The 17366-nt window shown below is 36.0% G+C and overlaps 1 protein-coding gene across 1 annotated transcript; it reads right to left on the reverse strand.

Annotated features, from left to right (window-relative positions):
• Nucleotides 1-595: 595 nt before the first annotated feature.
• Nucleotides 596-16093, reverse strand: LOC116118645 (G-type lectin S-receptor-like serine/threonine-protein kinase At1g67520). Its single transcript, XM_031404633.1, has 9 exons — nucleotides 14758-16093; nucleotides 14587-14599; nucleotides 14243-14377; nucleotides 13911-14003; nucleotides 13615-13826; nucleotides 13319-13529; nucleotides 12977-13214; nucleotides 1065-1215; nucleotides 596-973 (listed from the first exon to the last, which is right to left on the reverse strand). The coding sequence occupies exons 1-9, from the start codon at nucleotides 16039-16041 to the stop codon at nucleotides 671-673; spliced, it is 2640 nt and encodes an 879-aa protein (XP_031260493.1). The 5' UTR covers nucleotides 16042-16093; the 3' UTR covers nucleotides 596-670.
• Nucleotides 16094-17366: the final 1273 nt, after the last annotated feature.

Consider the following 17366-nt stretch of genomic DNA (forward strand, 5'->3'; position numbering starts at 1 on the left):
CTTCTGTCCGATTGTCTCCTAGCGAATGCCAAAAGACAAAATTGGTGTTGCTATTAATAAATGAATACTTCGGTTATGCTAATTTACAATTCAACTCAGTTTGTATTCATACTGCCTGTGAGACCGCAATGCTTAAAAAAAGTTACATTTGCTGTAGTGTGACACAGAGACCTTGATTCGGAAGCTTTATATGTATGGAGGGCACCTCACGTTATTTGAAAAGTTAGATTTTTTATGCAGAGTAGCAGAATTATGCTCTGTTTTTATTTGAAGTATTGTAGCAATTTTTTTTCAGAATATATCCAACAGGTCAAAAATTTCCTCCTCTAACAAGTTGATTTATACCTTAGGTTCCAAGAGGCAATAAAATTGATATGATCATCAAATATTGTAGGGGCCAGTCAAGTACTCATGCATCTCCTCAACACCATCAGAAAATGAGTTGGGATGTTACAATGGTTGATTTTAACTTGATTAATACTACACACATACAAACAGCTAATCGCAGCACAAATGCCATACTCAATATTTTATGTACGATATTGGTTCGTACTTCAATTTCAACAAATAAATTATGACAGAATAAATGACAGTAATATGAAATCCTTAATAATTATCAATTTCATGCTTTCATGATTGTATGTATGCATTGAGGCCTTCACAATTATACTTATCTTCCTTCCATCTCTGAAATTGTTACATTATTTGCGGAACAATTTTCGAACTTGTTGGCAGGAACTTCAGGCTCTTTAGTATTAATGAAAAATGCTGGTTGCTTTGGTGCAGGCAGAACCATAGTTTCGTTGGTAAGCATGGAAACAACCTCAGACATTGTTGGTCTATCCCTCGCTTGGTCTTGCACGCACAAGAGACCCACAGTAAGGTATCTCAACACTTCATTAGGAGAGCAAGATTCATCCATTGTCTGGTCTATTAATTCTAAACCTCTACCTTCATTCAACAACTGCCATGCCTGATTAAAGAGGTAAGATTAGATTAATTGTAGATAGATCAATGCTTTTGAATATTATTTAAGGCCCTTCACTTAATAATTAAAAACTTACATATCCAACAAGGTTGAGTGGGCGCTCTGTATCATAGCAGTTGTTGTTCTTATTGCAACTCACAATTTCTAATACCATCACTCCAAAGCTATATACATCAGTTTTCATTGAGACAACGCCATTAAAAAAGTACTCTGGAGACATGTAGCCACTGAAGAATAATGTAACACCATGTATTAATTTTAGTATATGAAGGGAAAGCATTTGTATATTAATTTAAATGACTTCAAAGTTGTATACTTACTGTGTTCCAACGACTCTATTTGTGTTTGCTTCCAACTCATTCCCCCCAAAAGCTCTTGCCATGCCAAAATCTGATATTTTTGGATTCATTTGATTATCCAGTAAAATGTTACTTGCTTTCAAATCTCTGTTAATCACTTTCAATCTTGAATATTTATGAAGATAAACAAGTCCTTGAGCTATTCCATCAATTATACTTAAACGTTTCTTCAAATTCAGTAAGTTCTTTCTACTAGAATCTGTCACAAAAAAGAAAAAAAGAAAAGTAGTAATGAGTAGTTGGTAGGTGATTGACTTGGAGCTGCGAAATGCTCACAAGGTTTGGAGAGACGTACCAAACAAAAAGAAATCCAAACTTTTGTTTGGCATGTACTCATAGACTAAAATCCTTTCTCCTCCATGAAGAGAACATCCTAAAAGCCGCACAAGATTAGTGTGTTGGAGTTTTGCAATGAGTTTAGCTTCATTCTTGAACTCCACTATTCCTTGTCCTGAAGTTTTTGAGAGCTTCTTTATTGCTATTTCTTGTCCATCTGGTAATTTGCCCTGAAATCATGGCGTTTTTGGTGATTACCAATTGTACACCTAATTAATAAAAGTAAAGGTTAAAATGTTTACTTTATAAACTGGACCAAAACCACCCTGTCCTAGTTTATTTGTTGTGGAGAAATTGTTTGTAGCAGCAGCTATGACTTGAAAATCAAATATCGTCATCTCTTGTTTCTGATCTTTATCTTGGGATTTTCGTTTCCCCAATGTGATCGGAAGTGACACTGTGATGTTATCTCCAAGTTCATGTAATAGCTTCCATCGGTTCCATATGCTTTCCACTAATTAAAATATAAGTTAATTATAATTCAGACATTGTTAACAGGACATACTATTTCTTAATCTAAACTTACCTTTAGTCTTGAGTTTTCTCAATATCAAATAGCTATTGTAGCATAACAGATGTATTAATAAAAATACTCCAACTGACTTCCACCACTCCTTCTCTGCAACAAAAAAATTGACCATGTTAAAAAATGCATTCTCCTAAATACATGAAACTGTGATTTTAAGGATGGTTATTGTTGATCATCAAAGCTAATATTTTCAAAGATTGCATGCATACCTTTGTCTAATTTGTATTCTTTCCACCATCGGTAACATAAGAAACCAAAAAGAGTCACCACTGCAGTTACCAGTATTCCAACGAATATCTGTGTATGTCGCCACAACCTTTTCTCTGCAATTTCAAGAAAAAAAATATAGCATATGATTTGAATTTAATTGAAAATTCTCAGGCGTGGCACCTTTTTTTTTTTTTTTTTTAATATTTTGATTCTCATCATCGGTGGCCAAACCCTAAAGGCAATATTTTTATCATTTGAATACGGGAAAGTTAGTGTTTTCTGGGCCGGTAGAACATTTACTGACACATTGAACAAGGTCCGTGGACGTCCGGAAGAAAGAAATATTATGAACTTACTTTAGTGTGCATGTCAATCTTATCAGTCTTCTCTGCCATAAAAAATTAGAATAATTCTTCAAAATATCACTTTACAGTTTTTTTCCATGATAAATATTCTTTTTTTACAGAAATCAATAATTATACTAGGACTTTTTCGACGTAGCGCTTATTGCCTAGCAAATGAAAACATTAAATTTTTGCAGAGACAAGATTTAAATTTGTGGTGAATGTTATGAATACAACCAGCTGCTCTTCCTATGCTGACAAACCAATATCTTCTCTTGCAATATCATGAAACCAAAGAGTTAGTAATTCTTTACAATAGTTTTTCTTAAGTAATTCTCATGTAGTTTCTTCACATAAACAAGGAAGTTTTTCATATAGGAGCAGCAGGCTTACCTTCGTGTTCCATTGTTTCAAACGGCGCACACCCTCCAAAAACAGAGCATTCAATTGTTATTGATCTTTTGTCGCGTACTATTCTGAGATGTCCATCCTGATCAAGTATCAATGCTGGAAATGATGTAACATCTTCATTTACAGAATAATTGAAGTATGTTTCTTGTTCATTTGAAGTGTAGCTGAAGTTGTAGAAAATATCTTGTAAACGACCATGTGTAAAGGAATCATTTTGCCAGTACCCACTTTTCAATTTGATTTCCCCTCCAGACCAGATCAGCAACTGGCTGCCCAAGACTTCAAGGGTATATGACCCGTCGGCCGGATTATTTTCATTAATCCATGACTGAAGAAACCATTTATGCCCGGTTCGCTCGTTGAATCCCAGTTTCATTCCAGGCAGAAGTGTGTCAGTCGGATAATCAAAGCTTTGCCACAACACCCGCCCTGTAGAACCGTTTGAATTCATTTCATACAGGATAAAATTTCCAGATTTCTCCAGAATAGCACTTGTATTACTAGCTCCTCGAACTGAGCTTATTATAATAGGATTTCCACTCTTATGTAAGATTTGCAAATTTCCATTTGTGATGTTTACTGTAAGACTTCCGGACTTATCCAAGATTGGAGTGTTCCTGTTGGCAACCCACACTGGCTGAATCCTATTGTTGAGTGCACACCGAGAACTGAAGTAGTCTTTGTAGCAATCTTGATCACCATAGTGTTGTTGGCCCTCCCAATCCTGAGGCCTATAATACCATATTCCTAAGTAACGGTTTGTCGTGCCCTTAGGACTAAAAAATCCCAACCTGAAGTTACCAAAAGCGGAAACCAGCTGATCCCCATCTTTGAGAAGTTGGCTTTGAAGTAATTTGTTTGTTTGGGAATAAGAAACTCCAAACAGAAGTATAAGACATGAAAAGCTCAAAAGGATGCGATTTGTTCCCTTTCCAGCCATATTGTGAACATGAAGAAATGAGCCTTAGTACAAGCTACATGAATTGTTTGAAGTTAATTTAATTAAATAGTATAAGTACAGTGCAAATCAAGACTATTGACTTCAGGTGGTGATATTGTCAAATTAAGAGGACACGTGCATTGAAACTTCATTAGTCTTAGATCTTTCACTGAAACTTCATAATGAATTGTTTCAAGATACATAATGAAGCCTACGAGTATATGCATTGAAGATGACTTCATTAGTCTTAGATCTTTCACCGAAACTTCATATGTTCAAATCTGAAAAAGACTACATAACTTTCTAGTAAATTAGTCTGAGATGGCGACAATTGTCTGCATTGACTATATGGAATTCAGCCTGATGACTCTATTTAGAGTAGTGGAAACTTATAAAATTTAAATATTCTAAAAGTTGTTCAACGTATGACAATTATTCGTGGCCCACATTCCTCAACTACCGAATGTATGTAGTTTAAAAACTAACATCCATTTTGTTATAAATTGATTTGATCTTAAAAGATGAGATTAAATCAAATAAGTAGATTGACGGTTTTCTATTCATCTGATCTTAGCTTAGATAACTTATCTCATGACACGTGTACATTAATCTATGTTATATTTTAATTTTACTTTCTCATCTTCTTTTATTAAGTACTAATTAAAGATTAGATAAGAAACAATACTCATGCATTAGTTTAATTGAAATAAAAGGCAAAGAAGCCTATTCGTTTGTGGGTTGACTTTTGACTTCACCGTGTATTAGTTCTTTCGGAAGAGGACTTACATAACCTTTAATTATTCAAGATCATCAATCAAGCCTTGTCATGTAAACAAAAGTCTTCTGTCGGGCTGTCTTCCAGTGCATGCTAAAAGCCAAAATTGGCGTTGCCAATAATAAATTTATACTTTGGTTCTGCTAATTAATAATTCAACGCATAGAGTTCATGACTCAGTTTTTTATTCATAACAACTGTGAAACCGCAATGCTGAAATAAAGTTATATATATTTCTTGTAGTGACACAGAGACCTGAGTTTGGCAGCTTTATATGTATTCAGGGCAGCTGTCGTTATCTGAAACAGAATTATGCTCTGTTTTTACTTGAAGTATTCTGGCAACATTTTTCAGAATATGTCTAACAGGTCTGTTAAGAATTGAACCTATTATGGTCCATGCAAACATGACTCAAGTTGTGAAGAAACAAAGGCTGAAGTTTTGGAGAAGAAGAAGGCAGATTTGTGGCCAGAGGAGATTGATGCCGTGGCACAGATGGATGCCATCAAGGGCGGATCCACCCCAGGCCTACCCTCAAAATTTAAAAAAAAATTACTAATATATAGACCCATAAAAAATTGCTATTAATATACATATCCAGGCCCACCCTCAGATTTTTAGAAAATGAAAACTATTATGCATATATCTAGGTCTACAAAAAATTTACTATTAATATAAATATTCCAAACCCACATCTTATTAAAAGTTTATAACTCTTTTTACTCTTCTTCTCCACGACCACCTGCTTTTTATGATTGTATCCCCAAATTTATTTACTCTCTCTTTCTCTTTCTCATGCTATTCGCTCTTAAAATTTTTGAAGACTAAAATTGTTAAAGCTTTCACTGCTCAAGGTGCGACAATTAGCTCCGTTTTCTGTTTTATCAGTTTTAAGTATATGTATTGCTCATTTCAATTATGTTTATCTTACGGTTGAATCATGCTTGTTTTTTTTTTTTTGGAGGTTTTTGATTCAAATTTGAGGGGAAAAGACATGGATCTTGTGAGTTTATTTTGTGTTTTGTATCTAAGAATGAACTTGATTTCCTAAATTAAAACCTTAACTATATTTTAAAGGACATTATTTTTCACCCATCACCCATCACTTTCCTACATTTCAAACTTTACCGTTCAGCTGCTCAAAATTATTAAAGAAATTTAAGTTATTATCTATGTTTATACCAAGAAAATTCTCCTTTTTTTATTAATTCATATTAAAAGTCAACGCAACATTGACTTGATTTAAGTTTTGGTTGACTTTAGCTTATACTAGATCTGATCAAAGTTATAAAAATTTATATTATAATCTTTGGAAGCAACAAAACAAAACAAAACAAAACAAAACAAAACAAAAACAAAAAAAAAAAAAGAAAATTGAAAGAAGATTTACTCAATACATTTACTCAAAATTTTTCTTCTCATAGATTTATTCAAGTAAGAAAGTATTGTGTTATTGCATTCTTTTCTCTTAGGTTCTTGATATTGTATTATTTTATTTGCTTAAGGTTTGGTGATTTTTTAATGTTTTCACTAGTTGTTTGGCAAACAATGGCGGAGGCGCCCCCCCGGGTACTCCTCCCTTCAACTAGGAGCACTGGTTAAAGGTGGCCATGGCGATTCAAAGCTGCCATTGAGTTTTCTATCCGTAGATATTTCTTTGTCACATTGTAGAAGCGAGTGAGCGAAATGTCGTCCTCAGATTGCAGTTTCTTCCATAGGTCAGTTTGCGTGCAAACTTCGGCTATAATCAAAGTTTGAATTGAGTCTTCAGGTGTATTAGCCACCTTATCTAGTTCCCTATGGAACCTGTCAATATAGGACTGGACAGACACATTCTTCTCTTGCCGTATGTTACTTAAGTAGCTTAACGACATTGAAAACTTTTGATTGGCCTGGAAGTGTCTCAAGAACAATGAGCTCATCTGTTGCCATGAGTTGATAGACCCTAGTGGAAGTTATATGAACCAAGGCTTAGCATGGGTAGTTAGAGTCATTGTTAAACAGTGACACTTCGCCAAGTTTGAAACTTGGAAAAGCTCTATGAGGTTGTTAAACTCATAGAGATGACCCTACGGATCAGATTCCCATCGAATGCCTTCATATCAGGCATCTTGAATCTTAATAGGAGAGGAGTAGTCAGAATTGCTAGAGAAAAGGGAGATGCCTCAACGATTTACCCCTGCTCGTTCTATTGAGCTCTAAGCTGATCTAGAGCTCGTTGTAACTCCTCTATGAGCCCTTTGGGGATCACTTTTTGCAATATAGGTTTGTTCCCTACAATTGCGGTTAATGAAAGACTGCAGGTTGGTGCTTTCTCTGCCTTGGATGGAGCCTTCGGCATGCCTTGATACTTGCTAACCTAAGCCTTGTGAAATCGCTGAATGGCTTAGGGAATTTTCCCGACCTCTACGGTGGTCAAAATCGACCCGCTGATGGTGGGTACTTCCTTTGTGGTGATGGTGGAACCATCATACAAGCAATAGTAGGAATCTCCCTACCGAAAACTCTTGTGGGGGTGCCCTTACGTTGTGGCGTAGGTCTGCTCTTGGTGCGACATACTGCCAAAGTCGTAGGGCAACAAGTTTTCTCTTTAGCTCGCGACCAACATTCACTTGTCCCTTTAAGCCTTTCTGCCCATGTTCGACCACTTGCTTTCCCTTACTTTTCAATGTTGTAATGCGCATGGCATGAGCCTTTACTCGTTTCCACACTTTGGCGTGAGCTATAGGCATTTTTGGAGGTGGTGCCACCTTGTCAGAATTTGGTGGCACGACCTGGTCCAAGTAATCCAACCTTTGGTTCATCATTTGGAAGGTGTTATTGAACTTCTCTAGGTAGCTGATCAAAGCAAGATTTGCCTTGGAAGCCGAGGGGATGTCTTCTGCAGTACTTGGGGGAGCTGGAACTGATTTGGGATGAATAGTTTCCTGACCATAGGGAATGTCCTCGTTGTTGGTGCTAGTACTCTCGGTGTCAAGACCACGAGCCATGAGTTTTGAAGGTAAAATTGATTGATTTTGCCACCAATGACCTCGCATGTGCAAAGTGCTAAGAAGTTTTTAGAAGTTACACGTGATTAATCAAGGGATTTGGTTAAAGGTCACAGTAGCATGCAAAGACCTAATATAAAAGAGACAATGAGAATTTTTATAGTGGTTCGAATACTTAAAGCGATTCCTCTATCTACTGTTTTCTCTTATATGAGTGTTCTTGGCGATTAGCCAAGTTACAAGAGGTCGCGAACAGCAAACAAAATTACAAGAGCTTGGTATTCAGAGAGAATATTAAGTAAGTTGTCTTTGCTATTTGTTTTGTTGAATTCAAAGAGTCTCATCCTGATTTTGAGAAGGGGAGGCCTGTATTTATAGTCGCTGAATTCAAGATAATGATTACAAATCTGCAAGTGGGTAGGTGCCGTGCAAGTCCTTCCTTGCGTCCCATTGATTGATAACTTAGGAAAAATCATTAAATTATATGAGGCTTGGACATGTGTGCGAACCAAATTCATTCACACACAAAACTTGAGTCGACTAGGTTGATGACAGCTAGGGGTGTTCAAAAGAACTGGTTGGAACCAGAACTGACGGGTACCTAGGGTTTGGTTTCGGTTCTTACCCAGAATCAACCGTCAACGGGTAGGTTCCGGTTCCAAATTTTTGGAATCGCTGTGCGGTTCCGGTTCTAGTTCCTATAGTTAGGAACCGGAACCAGGAACCGAGACTAATATAAAATAAAATTAAAGATTAGGGGGGTTAATAAAAGCTTTTGTAGAACAAGTAACGTGAATATATTTATATTTATATTTCATAACATTTAAAGTAAGTTGGTTTTACTTTTGAGAATCTACCTTTACAAAGTAATGGAGTTTGTAATTTTATTTTTGTTAACAAATGGGGGGGTACTTGTAAGTTTTTAAGGGTTTTTTGCCATTTTAAAAACTTTTGGGGGGTTATTGTAATTTTATAGGATACCCAGAACCGGAACTGGAACTATTGTTACAGGTTCTGGCTCTGGGTACCTAGGAATCGGAACTATCAGTTCTAGTTCTGGTTCCAAATTTGAAGGAACCGTCGGTTTCGATTCCTTAAAAAAATGTAGGGTACCCGGAATTGAACACTCCTAATGACAGCTATATTCTTTCTGTCATGGGGTGACATAGCAGATTCTGGATAGTACAAAACTTTTTTAAACTCTGATTGATGCTCGCTGATGTAAGCTTATGTTTGCTTTAATTTTTTAGGCAAAACAAACTTCAATGTTGTTGTAAAGAAACAATGAAATTTAGAATAATCCGTGGTATGTACAACCAGCTAACCACGGGGAGTGTATCTCACATGTGCTGATGTAGCAGCCTGTGGTTGGTTGGTTGTACTTGTATATACCATAGGATATGAAAGATTTACTCGAAAGAAACACGTGTGGACCTATACGTGGCATTGTTGTCAAATGAGTCAATGCGTGTTTAACTGTTTATTTTATCATATCTTGAGTTTTCCATGTGTCGCCCGTCAAGTACTCAAATCTATCAGCTTGTAAGTCGAGTTTTCCACGAATTACCACTCAAGTACTCAAGTCTATACCCAAAAGTCGTGCTTTCCAGGTTCAGCCTAGCTCCTTCCTGTAACCTTTATGCTGGAAATACCATATTCCTAAGTAACGGTTTGTCGTGCCTTTAGGACTGAAAAATCCCAACCTGAAGTTACCAAAGCGGAAACCAGCTGATCCCCATCTTTGAGCAGTTGGCTTTGAAGTAATTTGTTTGTTTGGGAATAAGAAACTCCAAACAGAAGTATAAGACATGAAAAGCTCAAAAGGATGCGATTTGTTCCCTTTCCAGCCATATTGTGAACATGAAGAAATGAGCCTTAGTACAAGCTATATGAATTGTTTGAAGTTAATTTAATTAAATAGTATAAGTACAGTGCAAATCAAGACTATTGACTTCAGGTGTTGATATTGTCAAATTAGGAGGACATGTCACATGTGTAACTTTTGAATATTCTAAACTGCCTTCTATTAAATTAGTCCTACGCGACATTATTAGTGCCCCACAATCCTGAAACTCCCAGTGTATATTTATTTTATGGATTCAGATAAATTTCTAAAAGGGTCTGAAGTTTAATTACAAGCAGTTGTTAGTTTGATGATTCTTTTCAAGATACATAATGTAGCCTCCGAGTATATGCAGTGAAAATTGACTTCATTAGTCTCAGATCTTTCACTGAAACTTCATATGTTCAAATCTGAAAAAGACTTCATAATGAAGTCGTGTGATTCGTGTCCTTAACGTTAGTCCAACTAGTCGTGCTTTCCAAGTTCAGCCTAGCTCCTTCCTGTAACCTTTATGCTCGAAAGTACGTACTGATATGTAACAGAATTTAGGCTTCCCAAAATTACTTAACTGAATAAGGATCATGCTTCGGTTTTTTGTAACTCCAATTGATTGATCAAGTTTCAATAACACTTAACTGAATAACGTAGTTAAAATTAACCGCGAATAAAAAAACATATTTCTTGCACGAACTTGCACCTCCCTCTCCAGTTGTAAAAAGGAGAGGAAACAGATGGGATTATGGAATCCTAGCTAGTATGAATGCAAATAGCTATCTTTGACAGAAGCACTCCCCTAAAATTAATTAATAAAAAGTAAGAGAAAAGCTTTTTCCACAGATCTTATTTTATTCTCTCCTCACTCTGGCTTTTCGAAAGCAAAAATATTTATTAATTAAAAAAATCTTTTTACTTCTCCACGGACTTATCATCAAATTAGCTCGTCTTTCAGGGATGGATAATAAAAGCCCCCAACTCCTTCCTGTCCTTTAACCATCCTGCTGAAAAGGAGGTTATTGGTCATTATGAGAACCAACAGAATTATGTAATGCAGAAATCTCTTGGGATGTTGTTGGCTAAATTATTTTGGTTTTCAAGTTCATGCAGTATAACTCTAGCAAAAAATTTAATAATTTTTCATAATGTTAATTATAAATAATTAAAGAAGACTAAAAAAATTCACATGACATAAGGATATTACATATTTCATATTATTGTATCTAGTCAATTCTGATGATTCTGGTCTATTATTTCCACCAACAGGTTTCATGGAAAGTTCACAAGTCTTGTATCAACTTTTTAAGATTCTAAGTCGTGTGATTCGTGTCCTTAACGTTAGTCCAACTAGTCAACCATAGATATGTTTTGGAATTGGGATCGATGAAACTTCTTCGACACAACCAAATACTGGTTTATAATAAATGCAGAAAACATCTTTATTTAAATAATTTGCACTTAGTTCCATCACTGTTGTTATTAAAAAAAGAAAAAAAAAGGCGTGTGGACCCATACGTGGAATTGTTGTCAAAAGCAACACCACGGTGTTTATTTTATCATATCTCAAGATTTCCACGTATCGCCCATCAACTACTCAAATCTGTCGGTTGTCAGCATGTTTGCCAACGTATTAATGCTTAACAGAAAGTAGGTGACATATTTTCCACGTATTATATTAATGCTTAACAGAAAGTAGGTGACATGTTTTCCAGTATTAATGCTTAACAGAAGACGGTGTTAACTTTAATAGTTTTTCGTTGATTTTCTTGGAAGGTTCATTTGACAAAATTTGAGGACTTTTATAGCTTACAAATATTCCAAACTGCCCATGACAGTTTAATGCAGACAATTAATAGTGCACCCTAAAGTCCTCAACCATGATAGTTATTTTCACTTTGAAAATTAAAATCTTTTTATATTTTTTTATTTTCTTAAATCTTCACAAAAATAAATAATTAGTTTGATGATTCTTCTCATTTACTATTTATTTTCTTCTCATTCTAATTGTTGCCCATGTTTGTGCCTTTACCCACTGTTAATATATCATTTACCCACATTCAAATTTAGACCCAAGTTTAAATGAGACTTTGCTTGAAATGCTTTGTTTTATAGTTCGTCGATTATAATTAACAAGTAAATTAAGCTATTATGGCAAGAGCTGTCCTCACTGACTATCGACTTCAGCCTTCAGGAGAGACTAGAGAGTCAAGTCTGATGGCTTTGTTTAGAGTACTTATCCATGGAGCAACTAGATTCCCATTTTGTAAGTTATTTTGTATCTTTTTTTACTTTGGGAGTATTGGGTCCGCTTAACAGCTTTTCATGGGATATTTATATGGTTAAGTCCAATCAAGGGATGTGCTATGTCTCAAGCTATTAATTTGATCGATAATCCATGTAACTCAATGGTTGATAAACTTAAATAATACTATAAATACAAAATAACACATAAACTGATCTCTACAAACTAGTGTCGTTTTTGATGATAGATTGGATTTTCAATTTCAGCAAATAAACTGATAAAGAAAATAAATGCAAGTAGTTGGAAAACCTAAATAGTTCTCAACTTTGTGCCTTTATGATTGTGTTTATCCACTTATGACTACACAACTATTTCTATCTTCCTTCCATCTTTGAAATTGTTACATTATTTGCTGAAAAAATTTCAAACTTGTTTTCGGGAACTTCAGAAATAATATTATTAATGAAAAATGCGGGTTGCTTTGGTGCAGGTAGAACCATAGTCTCGTTTGTAAGCATGGAAACAACCTCAGACATTGTTGGCCTATCCTTTGCCTGGTCTTGCACGCACAAGAGACCCACATTCAGGTATCTCAACACTTCATTGGGAGAGCAAGATTCATCCATTGTTTGGTCTATTAATTCTAAACCTTTGCCTTCATTCCACAGCTGCCATGCCTGAATGAAATAGTTAAGATTAGATTTATTGTACATTGATCAATGCTATCCAAAGTTTTAAGTCCCTTGATAGGATGAAATGTACAAAAGTTGAATACTTACATATCCAACAAGGTTGAGTGGACGCCCTGTATCATAGCAGCCATTGTTCTTCTTGCCACTCACAATCTCTAATACCATGACTCCAAAGCTATATACATTGGTTTTCACTGAGACAACACCATTAAAAACATACTCTGGAGACATGTAGCCACTGAAAAATAATTTAACAGCATACATTAATTTTGTTGGAAGACAATGTAGTTTGTTGTAACTGTGTATATACTACATATACTTACTGTGTTCCAACGATTCTATTTGTGTTTGCTTCTAACTCATTCACCCCAAAAGCTTTTGCCATTCCAAAATCTGATATTTTTGGATTCATTTGGTCATCCAGTAATATGTTGCTGGCTTTTAAGTCTCTGTGAATCACTTTTAATCTTGAATATTTATGGAGATAAATAAGTCCTTGAGCGATTCCTTCAATTATACTTAAACGTTTTTTCAAATTCAAAATGTTCTTTCTACTAGAATCTGTCTCAAATTAAGAAACAAACAGATAGTAATGAGCAGTTGATAGATGATAGATGATAGATTTAAGAGTTAAAATCTCTAATTGCAAGTTTGAAGAGACATACCAAATAGGAAGAAATCCAAGCTTTTGTTAGGCAAGTACTCATAGACTAAAATTCTTTCTCCTCCATGAAGAGAACATCCTAGAAGTCTTACAAGATTAGTGTGCTGTAGTTTGGCAATGAGTTTAGCTTCATTCTTAAACTCCACTATTCCTTGTCTTGAACTTTTTGAGAGTTTCTTTATCGCTATTTCTTGCCCATCTGGTAATTTGCCCTGAAACCATGGCATTTTTGGCCATTAATAGTGATATATTGATGATTGTTCACCTAATTAATAAAAGTGATGGTTACAATTTTACCTTATAAACTGGACCAAAACCACCCTGTCCAAGCTTATTTGTTGTTGAGAAATTGTTTGTTGCAGCAGCAATGGTTTGAAAATCAAATATCTTCATATCCTGTTTCTGATCTTTATCTTGGGCTTTTCGCTTTCCAAATTTGATTGGAAGTGATATTGAGATGTTATCTCCAAGTTCATGTAATAGTTTCCATCGATTCCATATGCTTTCCACTAGTTAAGATTATACACATAATTAAAATTTATGAATCCAGATAGATATTAATTGATCAAAATATTATATTTGTTCTAGATTACCTTTAACCTGGAGTTTTTTCCCGATCAAATAGCTATAGTAGCATAACAGAGGTATAACTAAGACTATTCCTAGTGACTGCCACCACTTCTCCTCTACAACAAGAAAAGCAAATTTAATTTTCATTATACATTAACAACAATTATAAATGCGTTTCAGAGTTAGAACAATCAAGATAAAGATAAGTTGACTAAGATACCAATTAATCAAGAGGACAACAAATCTTGTATTTAGTTGTGCAATTAATTACAGAACACATTGCTTTCACGTAATTACATGAAAAGTAGAAACTGTCAAAAATTTCAGAGATGATATATTTTGATAGATTGCATACCTTTAGCCTTGTATTTTCTCCGTATTCGATAGCATAAGAAAAACAGAAGGGGTACCGCTAGAGCTACTACTACTCCAATGATTAGCTTTTGCCACCAATTAATTTCTGCATTGGGCTTTTGCCACCAACTATTTCCTGCCACAAAAGAATTCTATTTTAATTAATATTAAAAAAAATCCTTTAAAGACAATTGAGTATGCTTATCAGTCCTCTGCCACAAAAGTCTAGAATCATTCTTACAAAACAATAATGTTTCAAATCCTTTGAAGAAGCAAAGCACTCTTGAGAAATGAAAGGGTCCCGTCAAAACTGAATTAAAAGCTGAGCAGTATNCAATTGAGTACGCTTATCAGTCCTCTGCCACAAAAGTCTAGAATCATTCTTACAAAACAATAATGTTTCAAATCCTTTGAAGAAGCAAAGCACTCTTGAGAAATGAAAGGGTCCCGTCAAAACTGAATTAAAAGCTGAGCAGTATTTATTTCTTTTCAAAATTCAATTTCAATATTTTGAGCAGACTTACCTTTGGGAGGTCCGAAGTCTTCCATGTATATTGTGCGATAATTGCTGCTGAAAGAGTGTACGAACTTTGTCCCTCTGCTCCAAATCTCACAGCCGGTATTGTTGTTGCTATTTGCACTAGCAAAGGCAACACAAGAACAGTTCTTCATGCATTTGGCTTGACAATCATCTAAGGTCATGTTGTCAATTTCTTTGAACTTGAATCCTTCTCCAGACATGAAACCTTCTCTGGAATAGAAATTAACATTACCTTCCTCACAGTAACGATCGTAGTCCAGCCCATTTGTAACGAACGATCCTACGTCATCCATGAGATCACCACTGGAACTAATTTTTAGTATTGGAAACGATGTGTCGTCTTCATTTACAGAATAACTGAAGTACTTCTCTTGTTCATTGGTAGTGTATCTGAATTTATAGGAGAAGTAATCACTCTCAGAATTTATGAAGCTGCTGCTGCTGTGCCCATTTTGCCAAAGCCTATTCTTCCACAAGACTTCGCCGTGCCACCATATGACTAGCCGATTTGAGACATTGGGGTCCATGCCAAGTGTAAATGGCCCTTGGGCTGGAGAATCATCGGTAATCCATGACTGCAGAAACCATTTATGCCCACTTTGGAAGTTCATCCCCAGTTTCATCCCTGGAAGAAGTGTATCAGTGGGGTAGTCAAAGCTTTGCCACAACTCTCGCTTAGATCCATTTGAATACATTTCATACAGCACAAAATTGCCATTTTTCTCCAGAGTAGCACTTGTATTTCCTGTTGCTTGAACAGAACTTATTACAATTGGATTTCCCTTGCTGTGTAAAATTTTCAAATTTCCATCAGCGCGGTCTATTATAAGTTTTCCAGATTTGTCTGAGATTGGGTAATTCCTGTTGGCAACCCACACAGGCTGAACCCTCACAGGCTGAACCCTCTTGTTCAATGCACACCGCGACCGCGCACCACAATATATATTGCAATAAGCATCCTGATAAACGTTGAGCAAGCTGCTTCTATCTTTGGGCCTATAGTACCATATTCCTAGGTAACGGTTTCTCGTATCCTCAGGGCTAAAGAATCCCAACCTGAAGTTTCCAAAAGTAGAAACCAGCTGATCCCCATCTTTAAGCAGTTGGCCTTGAAGTAATTTATCTGTCTGAGAATAAGATGCCCCCAGCAGAAATATGACAAATAAAAAGCTGAAGAGCATTTCATTCCTTCCTCTTCCAGCTAGAATTGATAGAATTGTATACATGGAGAAACAAATCTTGCTTGTGTACAAGCTCATACAATGAATTAAGTAGTAAAAGAACAATGGAAATTTAAGAGTAGTGTTAATTGATTTTCTTGGAAGGTTCATATTGGCAAATTTGGAAGACTATTATAACTTTTGAATATTCCAAACTGCCTACACTTTTAGACAGCCTAATGCAGACAATTACTATGCCCCATAGTCCCCAATTACCCTAGATATATACTTCGAAATTAGCATATATTATTAATTGCTTAAATCTTAACTAAAGACATAATTAGTTGATGATTTTTCAAGATACATGCATTTAATATATTTTTTTAATTGGAATAAGTGAAATGAAGTCTGTCCGTCTGTGCATTGTCTATATGCTAAAATCTTAAAATACTGAGTCTTTCTTCCTAAGTTTTAATAATTTAAACCACCTTCATGCTTTGTTCAACGAAAAAGTCTCCCTCCTTTTTTTTTTTTTTTTTTTTTTGGGGGGGGGGGGGGGGGGGGTGGGGTAGGGGTAAAGGGTAATTTTATATAAAAGAATGAAGAAAAAAGAGAATGGACACAAGTTGTCTGTATCATGAATAAGTATAAAAAAATAAATCGTTTAAACTCTATTTTTGTAGGGTGTGAGCACGGGTAAGGGTAGAACCGAAATCGGGTAAGAACCGAACTGGAACCTACCCAGAACCTGCACTGTGAGGGTAGGTTCCAGTTCAATTTTTGGAACCGCTACTGTGCGGTTCCGTTTCCGGTTCTTGCATGTGGAGGAACTGGAACCGGAACTGGAACTTGTAAAAAGGGTACCTTGTTGGAACCTGTAGGGGGTACCCGTTTTGGAACTGTTTGGAACCTGTTTTGGAGCCCATAAAAATAAAAAAATCATGTTGTATTTGTTAGGGCCAAAAATCGTCCTTGGCCCAAATAGTAAAACGGAGCCCATAACGAGGAAAAGTCGAGACCTAACCCTGATACAACCCAGTTCGCATTAGGCCCATTTGATACGAGCTATAGTCGGCCCAAACCATCCGGGCACAAGCCTCCTAATCCCAGTTCACTTCCTGGAGCTATGAACAAATTCAGAGCCCACGGTCATCTACAGATCACATTCTTATTCGAACACTAGTAGAGTAGCCTACTACCACCCCAACTCCCGCAAGGTCCGTGTCAGAGTCATACTTTGACTCCCTTTTATGCCAAGATAAGGCGATCAAAGGATATATCCCTGGAGGAAACGGATCACGATGAGACTCCCAATCCCACCAGGATTGGGAGACCAGACAGTCACTATTTAAATAGAGGTCAGCCCTCTTATACTCCAGATTACACTACACCTACAGACCTCGGAGTTCTAGCTTGAGAACTTC

The sequence above is a fragment of the Pistacia vera genome, unplaced genomic scaffold, assembly GCF_008641045.1.
Source record: "Pistacia vera cultivar Batoury unplaced genomic scaffold, PisVer_v2 Contig851, whole genome shotgun sequence".
Classification (NCBI taxonomy): Eukaryota; Viridiplantae; Streptophyta; class Magnoliopsida; order Sapindales; family Anacardiaceae; genus Pistacia; species Pistacia vera.

Bases quoted from the DNA above. Each gene is read 5' to 3' on its own strand.
- LOC116118645 (XM_031404633.1), bottom strand. From the start codon at position 16,041: ATGAGCTTGTACACAAGCAAGATTTGTTTCTCCATGTATACAATTCTA. The intron at 13,827-13,910 runs GTAATCTAGAAC...AATCTTAACTAG, and splicing joins GAAAAAACTCCAGGTTAAAG to TGGAAAGCATATGGAATCGA. The intron at 13,530-13,614 runs GTAAAATTGTAA...CCATGGTTTCAG, and splicing joins GTTTTGGTCCAGTTTATAAG to GGCAAATTACCAGATGGGCA.